General features: G+C 40.2%; 2 protein-coding genes across 3 annotated transcripts in view; one reads left to right on the forward strand and one right to left on the reverse strand.

Moving 5' to 3' along the window:
- Positions 1–16,483, reverse strand: part of LOC116319559 (NACHT, LRR and PYD domains-containing protein 5-like) — a 43,658-nt gene that overhangs the window by 11,411 nt on the left and 15,764 nt on the right. The window contains exons 7-8 of the mRNA XM_039598470.1: positions 566–739; positions 128–301 (exon numbers count right to left, since the gene is read on the reverse strand). Coding sequence (XP_039454404.1) covers positions 128–301; positions 566–739 — 348 coding nt within the window. The remainder of the gene's footprint in view (positions 1–127; positions 302–565; positions 740–16,483) is intronic.
- LOC120433181 lies at positions 739–8,882 on the forward strand. 2 transcript variants are annotated; one of them, XM_039599033.1, is made up of 5 exons: positions 739–3,674; positions 6,239–7,972; positions 8,076–8,145; positions 8,281–8,314; positions 8,688–8,763. In XM_039599033.1, exons 2-5 carry the CDS (start codon positions 7,040–7,042, stop codon positions 8,746–8,748), a joined length of 1,098 nt encoding a protein of 365 aa, XP_039454967.1. In that variant the 5' UTR covers positions 739–3,674; positions 6,239–7,039; the 3' UTR covers positions 8,749–8,763. The 2 variants fall into 2 exon arrangements, with proteins under 2 accessions (XP_039454967.1, XP_039454966.1); XM_039599032.1 differs by lacking the exon at positions 8,281–8,314 and having other exon boundaries at positions 8,688–8,882.

Genomic DNA, 16,483 nt, shown 5'->3' on the forward strand with positions numbered 1-16,483 from the left:
AAACAAACTTAGGTTGGTTTAGCCAGAGCGGCATATACAGCCATCTGCTGGTACCGGATGGGGTGAGTGTTACAATATTTGTCTGCGTCACATATATTTATTCATATCCACTTTACAAAATATTGACCTGATAATTTCCAGTTTACAGTCTGGACTCTCCACTGCAGCAAACAGAAGCTTCACTCCTGTGTCCAGCAGGTTGTTGTTACTCAGGTCCAGTTCTCTCAGACTAGAGGACTGGGACCTGAGAACTGAGGACAGACCTTTACAGTTTTTGTTAGAGAGGTTACAGCCACACAGTCTGAAAAAATAATGAACAAGACAAGTAATGCTGGTGTAGTATGGTGTTCATGGTGCAGTAACAAGTTATCAGATTTGACAATATGTATTATTGTTTCAGGACTTGCTTATAACCCTATAGCCTTAAGTTGAGCCCTTCAGAAATGTAAGCTCACTTTACTGTAACTCAGAATCAAATCCTAGAAATACCAAGACAACACATAGATAAAATAACCTAATTAGCTTCAGTTATTTATTTACATGTGTAATTATGAAAAACAGATACCTAAGAATTTCCAGTTTACATTTTGGACTCCCCAATCCAGCAGATAGATGGTCGACTCCTGAGTCCTTCAGGTTGTTATTACTCAGGTCTAGTTCTCTCAGACTAGAGGACTGGGAGCTGAGAACTGAGGACAGAGTTTCACAGCTTTTCTCTGAGAGATTGCAGTCACTCAGTCTGAAGAAACAATGATAATTATGATTATATACATCGCCTTTGAAGATGGCGAGACAAAATAACTGATGGTTAAATAAATATCGTACAGGTTAACTCTGGAACAAAAATGAAACAGTTGAATTTGCTCTGAGAAAGATATGTCTCTATATGTAAATGAAAAATATAAGAACCTGATTAAGACATCTCTTAATTGGTATCTAATTTGTATTGTGAAACACCATCAATGACAGCCAAGTACAGACCAAGTTTAAGGTACCATTATGTTACGCATGCTCAAAATGTACAGATGTGTGCTCACTCTGGTTACTCTGTTAGGGACAGAGATGCTGTCAGGGGTTGTGGTGTGGAGCGAAGGAAAAGAGGACCCAAATGCAGGACTTGTTGATGAGTGATAAACTGAAGGCCGTGTTTATTATTAAGAGTGGGTGAACAAAACATGAAACAGAGGACTGCCTGACTGGCTGACTGAATGACTAGCTGGCTGGCTGAACTGAAAACACTCACAGGAACAATGGCAAGACAACAACAATGACAAGACCATGAACTGATGAAACGGAGGGACTTAAGTACACAGACTGAATAATGAGTGATTAGGGGCAGGTGAGTAAAGAGCTGGACTTAATCTGATTAATGATCAATGGGAAGAGAACTAGAACACAATGCGCACAGACTAAGGCTAACACAATAAAACAGGAAGTGGAACATACGGAAGATAAACAGTGAACATGAACTGAAAATACTGGGTCAACAACCCAGGGACCGTGACAGATACATACTATAGTCTCCTTTATATGATTTACTTAAACACTTCTGTTTTAGATTTGGTTAATATAATTATTGTTATAGGTAGGAAATACTGCTAGATTTCATTGTCATAATGCCTAATACTGCACTGTTAGCCTTTGCAGTAATTTCCATAGCTTAGTACTGCAAAATCAACAGTAAAAAACTCTAAAGGATGTTAGCAGTTTAGTACTGTAATTTGCATGTAATTGTGGGAAAATTCCATGAGATTACATTATTTTTACGGTAACTCACTGTACTCATGGAAACAGCTGTAAAATACAGCAAATGTAACAATTGGTGATGTTACTGAGATTATACTATTACACCATCTGGATTTCTGTTGTTTTCTACTGTAGATCTAAGAGTAATTACCTAAATCCTCATTCGGAGTGTATTACCATAAAATGCAATTCATTGTGAGAGTAGTATCACATGTAAACTACAATATGCAGCATCATTTTTAACTTAAGGAGTAAGTTGCAGCTACACTATTTGAAGTATTTGAAGTATAACTGAAGTATACTAAGAAGTACAACGAAATTGCATTGCAGTGCTTTTTAAACAAGAATTTGTCACAAATTCTTGTGTAATGTCTTTTACCTTCTGAACAGAGTAAGTGGGATAAAAAAAAAAAAATGTTTAAACCGTGAGTGAAAAGGGTTAATAGTTAATAAACCTCAACTCTCAAATCATTTTCTCACCTGTTTGCAATACAATTCTGGTACGTGAACTTTGAGTGTAGTTCTCTGCAAAGGAAGCCTTCTGATAGTTGGAACTATTATCTGACTGTCTGGGGAATGGAGTGATTTGTTACATGTGAAAAATATGTTTCAACTGGATTTTAATTACTATGTTTCAACCAGAAGTAAGCCAAATATAAACTAAAAAGTAAATCAATAGTATACTTGTAAGTTTAGTATTGTGTTAGAGTAGAGTATATTTTAAGTATACTCTTATAGACTGGAAAGGACATTATGCTAGTACAGAGTATACTTCTATATACTAAAACGGGGGCCAATGTAGGTAACGTATACTTAGACTGATTTCCTTTCTATATGTTACATTTAAAGTAATGTTTAAAAGTTACTTCATTTAGCAGGGTGTAGCTTTTTACTCTTCTTATTCTTTTTTATACTGGAACTTCATTGTTTCTGTATAAGGTGGTACTTTTAAGACACCTCTGCCTAACTACAGTGAACTAACCAGAAGTCTCGGAATATGCTCTGGTGGTCATTTTACACAAGTTCAGGTGTCACACCTATGAAACCTACACCACTAACCAGCATCAGTCCTACAACTTCACTCTCAAATTTAATAAATTCTGGGACAAGCAGAAACTGTATTTTTAGCGGTGCATTTTGTGGCAGGCCAGACTGCTATAAAATGCACTCTCCTTGTAGCACCACTTCATCTTGGTTCAGAAGAGATGTCCTGGATATACATGATAATGCAACACGGGTGTTTTTGTTTGTTCATGTTTAGCGTGTTGGGTTGTGTTTTTAAAGCGAATGTTATGTTTTTAAAGCATGTTATGCGACAGGTGTGTGTAGCACTGGTTACACATCTCAATGGGAGAGCAATAGTCGAGACCACACCTTTATCTGACGTACAACATGACGTATGGCGCACACTTTCAAAACAACAATGGCGGATAGCAGATATTGATCGAGGCGGCTAATGCTCCTTTCGCTGGTTGCCAACCACCATTAAATAACAAGAAGAAGAAAATATTGATCTGCTTTTCTTAGTTTTGCACGTTTAAGACACAATTCAGACTCAAACAAAGCTGCAAAGCAGGAGAACAACATGACCATCAACTATTCTGTGCCACAGTCCCAGTTTGCTGCAGCACAGAGTGATGATGAGATGGTGGAAGTACAACAGAGACAATTTACGGACCGTTAACATGTGCAACTTAGAAGTAGTCAGAGGTAACTGGATGGAGTTCAGTCAGGTTAAATGCACGGTTGATTGGATTATATCTGAAGATCGTATGTTATTCGTGACAACTCTGCTAGACTCCAAATTTCTCGTCCATGAGGGAGTATCTCAAAAGTAAATGAAACAACTAAACTTAACACTTTTTCCCTAAAACGGACTGACATGGGAAACATTAAAGTTGGATTGACACCAGCTAATCAGTCTGAAGGTAAGTGCTTTTTCACTTATTCAAGAGAAGTCAGAAATGCGTTCTTGTTACTGTTTGTTTTGACTTTTAAGCTACCGTGCCAGGTTATTTTCATTCAAATGCTGAGACAAAATATCAATATCTATGAATGTGGAGACTCAAAAGACTAGTTAGGTAATAGTTGCCGATGAATTTATGAGACTTGATAGAAAGTTGGACATTTGCAACAGGTGAATCGGTTAACTACCGAGGTTGTGCCCAAATGCTTAAAGCTGTTAGCTGGTCAGTGTTTTCAGGTGTGCTTGTACTACCTGTACGGTGCGGAGTGCTGACTAAGTCATGTTAAACCCATTAAAGCGTCGAGCTCAAATATCTTTTCATTTTTGTGCACTGCTCTCTTTTCTTTTGTCAGCACACATTTTCTGTTTATTGAAGCCTTTTGTTAATAATTTTGATCATGTAAAAACTGGGAATTGGTCCCTATTGACAATACTCTTATTTTTCTTTTTTTTTTTTTTTTTTTTTTGCATTGCATTGCATATGCCATTTAGGAAAGGTAATTGGTCATTGAACTTTTTGCAACTATGTGTATTTATAAATTATGTGGCTTCCGTGCACACAAATTTATATTGTTCAGTTTGCATGTTAAAAGCCACAAACATGTAGCTAACTATAGGCTTTCTTGTGGAACTGAGAACTGTCCTGCCACTTTCAGAACATTTTCTGCCTTTCATTCACATATGCCTAGGAATCACAGAACAAGAAGGGAGACCACTGAGGAGGAGTTTTATAAGTTCACTGGTGACCTCAGCTGTCAAGTTCCTGGATGTGGGTATGCTGCACAAAACTTTACAACTCTGTGCCCATCTCAGATTTCACATCAAAGACGGGAAAAAAGTATTATGTCCATTGGAAGATTGTTCTAAATACTTCAGTGTCCGAACATCATTTTCCAGCCGTATTTCTCGAAAACATAAGTAGACAGTTCAGCAGTCAAGGCAACAAGAAATTGGGGAATTTGCCATAATACAAGGACAGGACACAGTTAATCTATTAGGAGACAGTTGGCTTTGTGTAATGCAGGCTAAAATGCTCTTACCAACCAGCACTATACAGAGCATCATAGAGGAATTTCAGGATCTTCTCAGCTGTGCAATGCACGATGTTCTTGCAATACTGTCTGACAAACTGTCTTCATTTAATATTCCACAAGCAGAAGTGGACAAAATCAATCAAGAACTTTTTTCATAGAGGACTATATATATATCTGAGACACAGTAGGTTTCCTGACAAAGCTTTAAAATCAAAACATCACTATTTGTTACATTATGCAGAGCTTATCCTTCACTTTGGACCACTCATTCGTTTGTGCACCCTTAGGTTTGATAATAATAATAATAATAATAAATTTTATTTATAAGCGCCTTTCAAGTCACCCAAGGACACTTTACAATAGGAAGACACATAGTAAAACAATAAAAATAAGAACAATAAAACAAAGCACAAGATAAAATTAACAAACAATGGATTCACAGTGAATATGCAGATTTGAACAGATGAGCTTTGAGTTGGGATTTAAACTGGGGGAGAGAACCAATGTTTCTTATTTCTGGGGGTAGGCAGTTCCACAGCCTGGGAGCAGAGCAGCTGAAAGCTCTGCTTCCCATGGTGGTGAGGCGGAAGGAAGGTACAGCAAGCTGGATAGAAGAGGAAGATCGAAGTGAACGGGCAGAACAGGTAGTGGTTAACAGGTCAGAAAGGTAAGGAGGAGCGAGGTTATGAATGGCCTTGAAGGTGAGCAGAAGAAGTTTGAATATTATCCGGGCTTTCACAGGGAGCCTGTGAAGTTCCTGAAGAACAGGGGTGATGTGCTGGTAGGAGGGGGTTCTGGTGATAATGCGAGCAGCAGAGTTCTGAACCAGTTGAAGGTTATGGAGGGATTTTTGGGGGAGACCATGCAGAAGAGAGTTGCAATAGTCAATACGGGATGTAACAAGACTGTGGACAAGAATGGACATAGACTGGGTGGAAAGAGAAGGAAGTAATCTGTTAGGTTTGAGAGCAAGCACTCGTATTTCAAAGCATGTACAAGTTCAGTCTTGCATAACTTTGTCAACTTATCCAAGACTGAACATCATCAGTTACTGCAGTCGTACCTCTCAGTGGGCCAAATGTTTCCACCTATAGTTCAAATGATTGGAGAAACAAGTGATTAGAATCATCATCTTTACAACGCTCTCATTCAAGAAGCTGTGGCAAACTTTGGATGTGTCAGCAGTTGTCTACAAAGGTACCAAGTATGTCAAAGGCTATGTTTCCATTGTAGATGACACTGATGATGGCTTGGTTTTTGGGAAGATAGCTGTTATACTTGTTAACGATTCTGAATTGTACTTTGTGCTTGAGTTGCATCACTCAGTACTCCTCATTGACCTTGGACTTCACTGCTTGCATTGCCCTACAGAAAGAAGTGTTTGTGTAAATGCTGAAAGTCTGATGGATTATTACCCACCACCACTTTATAACATGGCAGGCCTTTTTGTTGTCTCCTTACACCATTCAGTTTCCTCTTAATTCTCTTTCAGGGATGGAAATTGAAGAGGAACTCACAAGCCTCCTGCCGACACTAGACAGAGAGAAAATAATCTGCATTGTAGAACATCTGACGGACGTTATTGGTGTACAACAAAAAAGTGATCTTTTGTTTGTGGAGGCGGAAGATCTCAAACCCTTTCGCACACCAATTCAAATACGTAAACTACTTCTTGCATTTAAAGGAGGTTTGTGTAGGTTCTGTACAAATCATAGAGTTGAGTCTATGATTTGAAGGTCACTCATAGACTCATATGTCACTGATTAGCTTTTTTTTCTCTTCACCATACTACACATGTACTTTGACAGTATAATATTGAAGAGCGTTTTGGGGCTCACATTGTCTGGTAGATAATTAACACGGAAAACATAAACAAAAGTAGACACTAAATCTAACACCATTAACCTGTCATTGGTAGTGGTACAACTAAGGGTTTGAAATTGTGACATACTGTAAAATATATTGACTCAAGCTCTTTTCAATGCAAGACCTTGAGTTTGTAGTTCTTTTGCAGTCCTGGGATTGCTTCTTTTCATCTTCAGACAAGGTCCCCAAAAACTGCCTTGCCGTTACTACTCAATCCTAATTGAAGGGTTCATTTTTTAGTGAGGACATATTTGTTGACATAGTAGCTTTTTAAGGTAACTTTTCCAATGATCTTTATTTATTTATTTTTTTAGACGGCAACAGACTAGAGAACCTGAATGACACCATTACTCTGGAGCCTTGCCCTGCTGCATCAGCTGAAACATCAAGCCATCCACCTCACCCCTCCTCCTCCACGTCCACCACTATGTACAACCATTACTCCAGCTCTTGGGTCTCACACTTACAGATTCCTTGGGAAAGATTTCCACTCCGACTGTGGCATGCAATCACAAGAGGGGACAGAGCTCATCCAGAGGACAGGAGAAGTATGGTTAGAATTGTTGTGGAGGCCATGCAAGTTCACTGCAGGAACCCTAAACGTGCATCTTGTGAAGAAGTTGCTAAAATCATTGTAAACAGATACCCTCAAACATTTGCAGATTTTACTGAAAAGGGAGAAAGACTGGGTTGTGGACATTATTCACTACTGAGAAGCATCAAATCTAGAGTTGAACATGTTAATCGAGATAATACAACACATAGGCTTCGTCAAACAAAGAGAACCAGGAATGAGGAAGACTGCAGTTCCAATAGTAATGCAACCTCACCTAAAAAAGTTAGATGCCTTGTTGATAGCTATGGTTGTATAAATTGGCAACCAATTGAACTTCCTGAGGGGGAAACGCCAGCTTCTTTAGAGGAAAAGAAGCACATCTTGTTAACAATTTTTAATTCAGAAGGACCTGGAGCTGTGGAGAGACCTGATGTGGATGACTTCATGTGCCTCACATATATTTCTCAGTGGCAGCTTATCAACAGTTGTCCCTCACTTTCAGTAGCTGAAATTCAGGAGCAGTGGCCATTCTTGTTTACTCGGAAAGGTCTTTCGAACCACTTTTACAAACTCACAGGGATCGATATCAGTGAGCGCTTAGGTCAGGCCCTCATAACCAAAGGCAGAAGGATTATTAACTATTTCTCCAGCCAGAAGCTCAAATGGAACCTTGGTATAAGGACACTCATCCAGCAGATAGAAAGTGAGGGAGTTTTGACCAACAACAAGGTTGGCACAGCAGCCATACTTCTCATGATGAAGTATTACAAGGAAGATGAAGACTCCCTCTTTGTCTTAGCAGATGTAAGCTTTTTTCATACAGCTCTATGTTTAATGCTGTTGCTTGCTGTCCTGTTTGTGTTTTTGTTTTTTGTTACATAACATGTCTTGGTCCTTTTTCTGGCAGGAAACATCTACCAGGATGTCCCTTGAAGCAGAGAGCAACCTGCCAATCACTCCAAGGCTGATTATGCTTGGTGAGAAGTCACTCATGAAATAGAGCTGATTAGACCATATTAAAATTTCTGTTTGGCACAGGAGCTTTTCGTGGACACAGGTATCCAGTCTCTGTTATGTTAGCTCAAATTTCTGTATTTCCTTTATAAACCAAGGTTGTTGGACATGTGTCTCAGTGAACCCAGCAAGGTAACAATATCAAATTTCACATTACATATTACTGATCAACATAGTAGTCTAGCTACACCAACAGCAGAAATACTGAAATCAATACTGTAAAGTTTAACAGCAGCACAAACTATAAGCTCCAAAATAACCATACAGTTGATTCATCTCCGGTAATTTAATTGGGCTGCCTCTTTGTTAGGTGTGTTTAATGTGCAGAATAATTCCCAATTATGTACAATTATAATATGTTAAAACAGACTTATGTACATAAGGCCACTGATAATTAACTGTACGTAGCTATTTGCTTTATGACTATCTAGACAGTGTGAAGAAGTGAAGTATTGAAATTATTTTATGTTGCATAATGACAACATGTTGCCCCTATACATTTAAGGACAAAGTTCAATGACCGCCACCTGCTGGATGGTGAGCGCAGAGGGGCGTGTAATTGTTGAGCTGGACAAAGAGAACACCTTTGCTGATGAGATGTCAGTCTTCTTTGGTTCATTCTATGTATTGAACCTGGAATACCAAGAGTCAGCGTGTGCAACATTGGAACTAATTCAGAGGTATGTTTGAACAGTTAGCTAATAGTGATAGATGATGTGAGATTATTCTGTTATCATATGTTACCTTATATCTGTAATCAAAGTAGTTGAATTATGATACTGCTGTAGATCATATTATACCCCTTAATATAGAGTGTGTGATCAGTATGTAGTTTTAGTTTGCATTATACTTCTGACTTAAAAGAGTGTGAAAATCATTAGATCTATTGGATTGACCTGCATTACTCGACACTGTTGAATGTGTTACACTGTTTCTTGACATTTCATACTGCTGAATCATGAAGAGAATGTTGGGTGCAGAGGGCCTTGTACTGATAATGGGAGAAACAGACTACATTCCATACCCCCACCTTTACGGAGAGCAGAAAAACAAGGAGCCGAGGTCATAACTTAGGCGCCGTAAGAGAGAAAGAATGTGAATGTTTAGGCTTTTACGACTAGGTGGGGGCTACTAGGGGCTATAAAAGGCTGAGTAACCCGTCACCATTTTGAGACTTGCTGTGACCCTCTGCAGGCAGGTCTCCCCATCATGATGGTTTTTATGCTCTTAAGTGTTGAATTATATGGAAATAAAATATTGTTGATTGAGCATTTATACACCGAGTATTGTCCTTCCTTCAGCCCAAAGATTCAAAGAATTGGGAGATTTTAACAACTTGGTGCCTGGTGACCCGGATCTTTGGTGTGCTGAGGAAGGGCAGATTTGGCCTGTGGTGAGATCGTGGGGCGAGGCGAACAGAGGGCCGGCCTAAACAGAAAGGTAAGCACAGCCTGTTGTATTATAAATACCAAATGTGCATATTGGGCTTTCCAAATTAATCTGTTCGCTGAGTTACACGTATTTTCACATTAAATTTGTCGGTGTCTGGTTTTTGGCACGAGATACTAACAACAAAAGTTGAGGCTGAATTCCAGTGTGTTAGATAAACTGCTTCTACCAAGAAACTAATAATATACTACGTTGAGCTAGTTGCAGTTTAATTGCTTCTACCAAGAAACTAATAATATACTACGTTGAGCTAGTTGCAGCCCACTTTACCTTCCACATTTAACTTTGTCTAAGACTGGCTTCTGTAGCAATAATACATTAGAATCTTTGGAGACGCGGCCATATGTCCAGTACATTGAATAGAGGTTTTGAAGTGGGTTATGGTGTCGGATATAAGCCCTCGTTGATGCGGTCATAAAATTAGTACAGAATTAAGGTTAAGCAGATACTGGCTTACGGTGTCGGTTAAGCGCTAGCAACGCGTAATGCGAAACACGTCCGTAGGTTTTGGTTTATGATACGGCCGTGTTCTGGTGATGCGGCCGTAAGTACAGTAGTGAGGGGTTGCTGGTTTCAGCACATTGAATAGAGGTTAGACGGTGGTTTATGGTGTCGGTTAAGCCTCGAGGGCTGCGGTCATAACATTATAAGTAAAATATTTACTTCACCCCGATTAAAGGTAAAGCAGACCCTGGTTTATGGTGTCGGTTTTGAGCCTCGGGGACGAGCATCACTTTTGTTTTATGATGCGATTTTGCCCCGTGGTGGCGGTCATAAGCGCAGTGAAAGGGGTACCTGGTATATGGTGCGGTTGTGCTTCGGAAGAGTTCTAACAGTTGAGTTCAGAGGTTTCTGTGTAAATTTCCGCTGATGAAAAGCGCTCTCTGTGGGTCTCACTGCTGGTGAAACGCGCTGTGCGTGTGAGGCGCGCTCTGGGTGTGTTTCCGTGTGTGAAGCGTGAACACAGTGACAGTGGCGGTTGATGTGTGAATAGGAGGTCATTAGTGCGAAGAGAATGCTTTAAGATCAAAGGTTGACGCCTAGTGTACCTGTGGAAATTAATTTTGTTCAAGGTGTGGCAACCCCCCTGTCTGTGGACGCACAGGCCGGTCCAGCGTCGTCTGGGTGCCGAGGTGGCGACTTGGGAACTGAGGACTCCCGCATAGCTACAGAATAACACTGGAACGGCCGTGTAATCACGGGTTCACATTTATTCTGGAATAGAACAAGAGAATGCTTTGACATCTAAGGTTGAGTTCTATATTAGTCGAAAAATAGAGGTTAGAGTCCTCGTTTCAGTGACGTTTCAGTGGTTAAAATTGTTGTGTGCCTGTCCCCTGATAGCGTGAAATTACGAATAAAGAGGGAATTTGGAGCCACATAGAGATAGACGGGCATAATTGGGTGTATTACTCTGTGGTGTAACAAAAAATAATAAAAAAAGGAGAGAGAGAGAGTAAGAGGTGTGTAGTGGTGAATTATTGAGAAGCAGAGAGAGGAGTGTGTTGGGAGACTGACGTGCAGTTTGCGCTGTCAAGGTGGGCGTGTTGCCTGCTTATCTGTTTAACAATGATGAAAATGATATTAAATAAATCTCTTAGTGTGTTAATACAGGAAGCTACGGACCTGGACCAACTGCCCCCACAAGCACAGCAGCCGAAGCAAAATTATAGTAATGGGAACCACACCCAGCAAGAATCAGCAGCTGTGAAACAGACAGCAGCGAGGAGAGAATTAGAGGAGAAATGAAGGTTTTAAGAGCACATGAAATTGGGTTGAATTTTGGGGCCAACGGACTTGTGGAGGTTGGGAAGGCGTCCGGAGCATCACAACAAAAGGTGAAACAAAAACACACACAAGCAGAGAAATGTGAGAGAAAGGCTCCTTTTAAGGTAACGCCTTGTTTGAGAAAAAGTTAAAATTAACCTGCCTAAAAATGCACACACATGCAATGAAAAAACAGCTTACACTCATGAATATGTGAAGATTTTCCAGCAAGGTTAAAGCAGCAAAAATTAACATACTTCTGTTGTTAAATGATGAAGTTTATCCATTACTAACAAAGAAACCCTCTCGGTTGCAGGACAACAATTTAACTTCAAAGAAAAAAGAAAATAAAGAGACTGGTATGACCAACCAGTGAGGAAACAACAAATTTAGTGGTTAAGAGTCAAATTGTGAGATGTTTTCTGATGATTGAACAACACAAGTGATTACTGACGGAAAGAAAATTCTCTTTTGTGAGTTTAAACATGATCTTAAGAATTTGAACATGTGCATGTTGTCCTGTCAACTTGGTGGGTTATGAGTTGATTATATCATGAGAAAAGAAAAAAAAAAAAAAAAGGGGGAGAGAAGGCTGACACAGGGCCTGGCCTGGTGTTTCTCCCCTCTCGTTGTAACACAGCCAACACAACATTATTTTCCTGTTCGTACACTTCTGTTTGTTTTTGTTTTGTTTTGTTTTGTTTTTTTGTTTTTTTGTTTTTTTTCTTTATGTTTAATTACAGGCTGCTTTGCCAGCCCTGAAAGCCGAGGCTGACCTGGACTCCTGCTCTCCCCTCTACGTGACCCTGACCAAATGCTGCAACAGCTGGACCCACAACAACAACCTGAAAAGGTCAACAGTGCTGCAGGAATGCGATCTCATGCAGCAGAGACGGAGAGCACTAAAACCTAAGGCCCGGTTCACTACACGGGGGAAAATTCTCAGACAGCTTCAGCTGACAGAGCTGTGACGAGACGCCCGCCAAGCCCGAATGAAAAGTAAGGCCGAGCAAAAGAATGCTGACCTTGATAACTCTGCATTAACACTGTGCAGGACAGTGACGGACCAACACGGCAGCAAAATGGGCGTGACAGAGACAGGAGGAGCAACTGAGGTCAAAAGGCACCTCAGAATGGACAAAAACACAGAAGAAGATGCAGGTTTCACCTGCAGTGAGCATGGACTGGAGAAAGGACTGCCCCAATTGGGGTCAGAACCAGGATGGACAGAACTTTGAGCAGCAGCAGCAGCAATGGTCGCAAAAAGACTGAAAAGGAGGAGGGCAGGACCCCAGGGGCACGCTTCAGGCCGTGGTTTACCCAAGACACCAGAACAGGAAAGTGATGAACACACACACACACAAACACACACATCTACATACACTGATGAAAAGAAACACACACATGAACGTATGTGCACTCGTTGATTGAGTGAAAAAGGACACACACACACACACATTGAAATGCTGATTCACTGAGAAGTGATCCACACACATACACATACACATACACATGCACACGCTTGTGCAACGAAGAGTGATGCGCACACACACACACACACACACGCTGATGCAATGAAGAATGCTTTGCTAATAAATGCTTATGCTGATATGCAAAATGCTGCACACAAATATCCCAATACATAATTTTTATGAGGAGCCATTGATTATCGTTGATTATTTAGAATGTGTTTTATGTCACCCAAAGGGCATTTATGTAGATTAAGGAATAAGGTCTAAAACAGTTTGGTTATGAAAACAATGTCTGTGCGTGATGTCTGTTTATGGCTCAAGGCCTTGACTGAATTCTTTGCTGTGCTTCACACAGCCTGGTGAGGAGCAGTGGCACAGAGTGAAAATGATGAAGTTTTAGGTCGGAGTACTGCATTTTCTGTGATTTTGAGATTTAATTCAAGGAGGAACAAAGGTGCTACGGTACCTGAGGTTCTCATTCCCACACAATATTGTCCCGGCAGGAAGCAAAACTTTCCTGTGAATTTCTGGTTGATTTTTGGGTTTTGCTTAGCGCTAGCTTGATTTTATCAGTGAGGTTTGGCTTGTGTTCTTTCTCTAAGAGAGAGAGAGATGGTTTTATGCTTGGACATGTCTGCAACGGGCCCTAGTTTGTGTTATTTTATTAGTATTTTGTTGGTTACATCTGTTTTTGTTTTTGTTACAGTGCACTGAGATAAGAAAATCTGAGAGGTGTGATCCACCGATGGTGATATTTTGTGAGTTCATGATTTAACAATCAGCTCTTTAAACCAGGCCTGAAAGATTGAAATTTAAAGCGCTATAAAATATTATTACTGAAAACAGTTGCAAAGTGTGCTTCTCCATGATTATAATGGGCTCTGGAGAAATTCACTTATAGGGGACACTGATCACGTGAGAAGTCCTGAGTCTAAAAGGATTGCAGCGAGTCAATCCAGTCCAAAAAACAAGGAATTGTTTTCCTTTTAAAATGATGACGTCATCTTGCTGGTGATGGATGCTCGAACAGGTCGCGCGTGAGACTCCATTATCAGCAACATCTGGTATGAATGTGTGTGAATGAATGCATGTGACTGGACTGTGATGGACGGACTAAAAGTTTTGACTGACTTGATACTGAGACAATGACTGCACCAACTTTAGGATTAGTAAATGCTGACAAACAATTCACCCAGCCGGCAAGAGAAGGGTGGATGCTTTGTTTTGTTTTGTTTTTGCAGGAGCAGGAGGATAAGAGAGACTGGAGAGGAGAATTTCTGATGCTTTTTGAGATATGATGTCACTAACCTTTTCTTTTAATTTTCTAGCTCCGGTGAATTGACACATGGGAGTGTGTCAAAAAGGGGGGAGTGGAAGTTGAGTTTGAATATCAAACAATGGAAGTTGAGTTTGAACATCAAACAATGGTTATATAAAAATTTTTATGACTTTATTTGTGGATTTAATAATTTAGGTATGGTAAAACTTAAGCTTATAGTGTGTTAGACTTAGAAATGGTTCATTAATTTTTGATTTCTTTTACACACACATAGATTATGATTAGAATAAGTCCCTGGGTCAGAGAGTCCTGAACATAATATTCTACACCAAATTTGAATCACTAGAAGAACAATGGATAACAACATTAGATTATCAAGGCTAGGGAGAGAGGTGTTTTGGTTTTCTGTCTCTTACAGAGAAAGGAACAGACACCAGACGAGGACACGGAGATATGAGGACCCTTCACAGTAGAGACAGATGTAGGGACTGCCGAGACAGCAACTGGGGTCAAGTGTCATGGCGTTTGGGCTCCTTGAGAAGATGGATCCCATAAACACAGCAATAACCATGAAGGGGTTGGCGAAAATCTAGGAACACCAGACCAACGAGGTTCGAGAGGCTCTTGGCAAAAAGGGGGACACGGCGGTGACCCGAAAATACACAGATCTTTGTTTGAGATCAGGGCAGAATAATCCCCTGATCTGTGCAACGACTAAAGGGTGGTCTAACCCCGGAGGTCGAAGAAAGAAGCTGAGAATCACCCAACTGGAAGATACTGGTAGCTGCAGCAAAAAAAATAAAGGTTAAAAGCTCCTTAGACAGAGGTTCTAGTCTGAGCACATTTGAAAGGTATAAGGTGGCACCAAAAATGGGAGTGGGAAACTGTAGCACCAAAATAAAGCTGTGGGAGAATTGGGGAGTGATGGGAGTGTCATCTGTAACTGCTGTTATTGTTGTAAATCTAATTTTTCTTGCATCTGAACTGCGCAAACACAGAGGTCATCCTACATATGGTCCACCCATAAAGGGGGACAGAGGGTCTCAGGACCAAGAAGAACTGGACCTTGTAACGCTGGAGTGTATGTTATAAGTGATCTCTTAAAAAAGAGATCAAAAGGGGGAATTGTGAGATTATTCTGTTATCATATGTTACCTTATATATGTAATCAAAGTAGTTGAATTATGATACTGCTGTAGATCATATTATACCCCTTAATATAGAGTGTGTGATCAGTATGTAGTTTTAGTTTGCATTATACTTCTGACTTAAAAGAGTGTGAAAATCATTAGATCTATTGGATTGACCTGCATTACTCGACACTGTTGAATGTGTTACACTGTTTCTTGACATTTCATACTGCTGAATCATGAAGAGAATGTTGGGTGCAGAGGGCCTTGTACTGATAATGGGAGAAACAGACTACATTCCATACCCCCACCTTTACGGAGAGCAGAAAAACAAGGAGCCGAGGTCATAACTTAGGCGCCGTAAGAGAGAAAGAATGTGAATGTTTAGGCTTTTACGACTAGGTGGGGGCTACTAGGGGCTATAAAAGGCTGAGTAACCCGTCACCATTTTGAGACTTGCTGTGACCCTCTGCAGGCAGGTCTCCTCATCATGATGGTTTTTATGCTCTTAAGTGTTGAATTATATGGAAATAAAGTATTGTTGATTGAGCATTTATACACCGAGTATTGTCCTTCCTTCAGCCCAAAGATTAAAAGAATTGGGAGATTTTAACAATGATGACTAAATTATCCCTAAGTAATTCATTTTTTCACATCACAACTCAATGTTACTGTATGTTACTATTTATTATGGCATGTTTTCAGTGTTGGGAAGGTTACTTTTAAAATGTATTCCATTACAGAATACTGAATACATGCCCCAAAATGTATTCTGTAACGTATTCCGTTACGTTACTCAATGAGAGTAACGTATTCTGAATACTTTGGAATACTTAATATATTATCATGCTGTTTACAACTACATGAATGTCCTATTGCTGTGATTTATTACTGTTACTGAAGGTCCGCGGCTCCGAAACGTAGTAAAGGGACCTCTGGCTAATACGTCCAGTTCCCTGTCGGGCTGGTAGCCGAAAACTAGCTTTACTTTGTTGTCTGGGTCAACTTTGCTTGCGGGAGACAGAGAGAGGCGTTGAAAGGCTGCTCCAACGGAACTTATTTTTTCCGGAGGAAAACACGAACACAGTGTACAGTTGAGTCTTAATAGCTTACTTACAAATGGGCTCGTCAGGCACTCTTCTTGGCTGCAGTGGTTATTATTATATTTACATGCTTCCAGCTCCCGTTTTTGCTCCGTGACAGC

This window comes from Oreochromis aureus, linkage group 15 (genome assembly GCF_013358895.1).
Source record: "Oreochromis aureus strain Israel breed Guangdong linkage group 15, ZZ_aureus, whole genome shotgun sequence".
Classification (NCBI taxonomy): domain Eukaryota; kingdom Metazoa; phylum Chordata; class Actinopteri; order Cichliformes; family Cichlidae; genus Oreochromis; species Oreochromis aureus.

What these genes read in the sequence shown, in the direction of transcription:
- LOC120433181 (XM_039599032.1), top strand. Translation starts at nt 7,040, where the DNA reads ATGTACAACCATTACTCCAGCTCTTGGGTCTCACACTTACAGATTCCT. An exon ending in CCCTCTTTGTCTTAGCAGAT is followed by an intron (nt 7,973 to 8,075) that starts GTAAGCTTTTTT and finishes TTTTTCTGGCAG; the next exon opens with GAAACATCTACCAGGATGTC. An exon ending in TCCAAGGCTGATTATGCTTG is followed by an intron (nt 8,146 to 8,687) that starts GTGAGAAGTCAC and finishes TATACATTTAAG; the next exon opens with GACAAAGTTCAATGACCGCC.